Genomic DNA, 1460 nt, shown 5'->3' with positions numbered 1-1460 from the left:
AATCACAGCTCTATGGAGCAGCATCAGACTCATATTCTGACTAATTCTGACAAATTTACAGCAGCAGAAAGATTAATGAAAATGGTCACACATGTGGACCTTAGAAAAATTTATAAGAATAACATAAAAGGGAAGAGTTAAAAGATAAACAATACAATACTGTAAAGTATTTTAACAATATAAAACTGGAGAATAAATAACCAATATGCAGCTATGGACATTTTTACAGTAATGGATATTTGAAAATAGCAGCAACATCAGAGATGTGCAGAATGACAGCAGCAGGTTATTTAACTGAGTAAGGTTTCTATCATTACATTTTATTTGATTTGTTCCACTCTGGATTCTCGTGAGTGTAGTCTTTGTTCACTTTACAATAAAAAATAAATAAACAGTTTTGAAAACTTTGGTATTCATTCTTTTCCTGCTTTGTGTGTCAAATTTGCGGTTGCTAAGCAACAGCGCGTATGGCGGTAAAACCCGCCGAAGGGTAGATCTGTTCGAATTGACAGGGAAAACATTTCCGTTCTCGTTATTTTCAAGGACTTCGAAGGATCCAGTCTAGGTAGACCGCGTCCTTGGAGGATGCAGTCCAGGTTTTCGAACAGAGCCCATGTCTCAGAAAGGGGGTCGTTAAAGGAAATTGTTGGCCTGGCTGAATCCCTCAGGAATAAAATATAATAATATAAAATGTTTCTGTTTAGTCAAAGTTACTTTAGTTAATCATTAACATTAAAATAATAAACTAGAACCAGAATGTTTTTTTCCTCTTAACACCTCAAAAAAAAAAAAAACAGCAACAAAGAAATACCGAATTGGACAGATGTCCTAAAAGCTACGTCTGCATCATTCGGTGAATTTCTCACCACCGTCCAGGACTCCTGGTCTTTGGGTTCAAGGATGCCTGAGTTGAAGATCTCCAGAAGCAGCTGCAGACCTCCAGAGGAAACAAACTGCAGTAGAGGGGTGAGTAGCAGATGGGTCAGAAACGTCTCTGCCATCCAACAGTCAGCGTATGGATCTGTCAGCGGTTTACTCTACCTTGCAGCTCCAGGTGTTCTTGCTGTTTTCTATCTGATCTTCACTGGAGTCGTCAGAGTCTGGGTAGAGATCGCTGTAGCTTCCCTGGAAACACAAACAGAAGAGATAAAGAAAAACATTCTAAATATCCATCTCATTTTAGATTCAAGTTTGTTTTTAATAAGAGAACGTGCCAATTAGAACTGACAGTTATCAGCTACTGTTTACATCTCTTTTAGATATTTTAATGGATGGATATTCAAATTTCTGGTGACTCAGAGGTCTGAACGATAACTAGGTTCAATCTTTGTCAACATTGGAACTTAAGTCGCCTCATGACAACAGATGTTCAGCAAAGAAATACTGTAGTGAATAAATGTAGCATGTCCGTGTGAGGATGGAGGTGCCTTCTAGCATTTGGAGCTTTAGGGCTTCAGTTT

At 38.2% G+C, this 1460-nt stretch overlaps 1 protein-coding gene across 3 annotated transcripts in view; it reads right to left on the bottom strand.

Annotated features, from left to right (window-relative positions):
• The window catches only part of usp34 (ubiquitin specific peptidase 34), a 91825-nt gene that overhangs the window by 38168 nt on the left and 52197 nt on the right, over positions 1-1460 (bottom strand). For all 3 annotated transcript variants that reach the window (XM_015380951.1, XM_015380952.1, XM_015380954.1), the window contains exons 31-32: positions 1042-1125; positions 867-953 (exon numbers count right to left, since the gene is read on the bottom strand). In XM_015380951.1, the coding sequence (XP_015236437.1) occupies positions 867-953; positions 1042-1125 (171 nt within the window). The remainder of the gene's footprint in view (positions 1-866; positions 954-1041; positions 1126-1460) is intronic.

Source organism: Cyprinodon variegatus, unplaced genomic scaffold (assembly GCF_000732505.1).
Source record: "Cyprinodon variegatus isolate N-32 unplaced genomic scaffold, C_variegatus-1.0 Scaffold225, whole genome shotgun sequence".
In the NCBI taxonomy this organism is placed as follows: domain Eukaryota; kingdom Metazoa; phylum Chordata; class Actinopteri; order Cyprinodontiformes; family Cyprinodontidae; genus Cyprinodon; species Cyprinodon variegatus.
The sequence above is the reverse complement of the archived record's forward strand: the minus strand, read 5'-3'. Positions and strand labels throughout refer to the sequence as shown.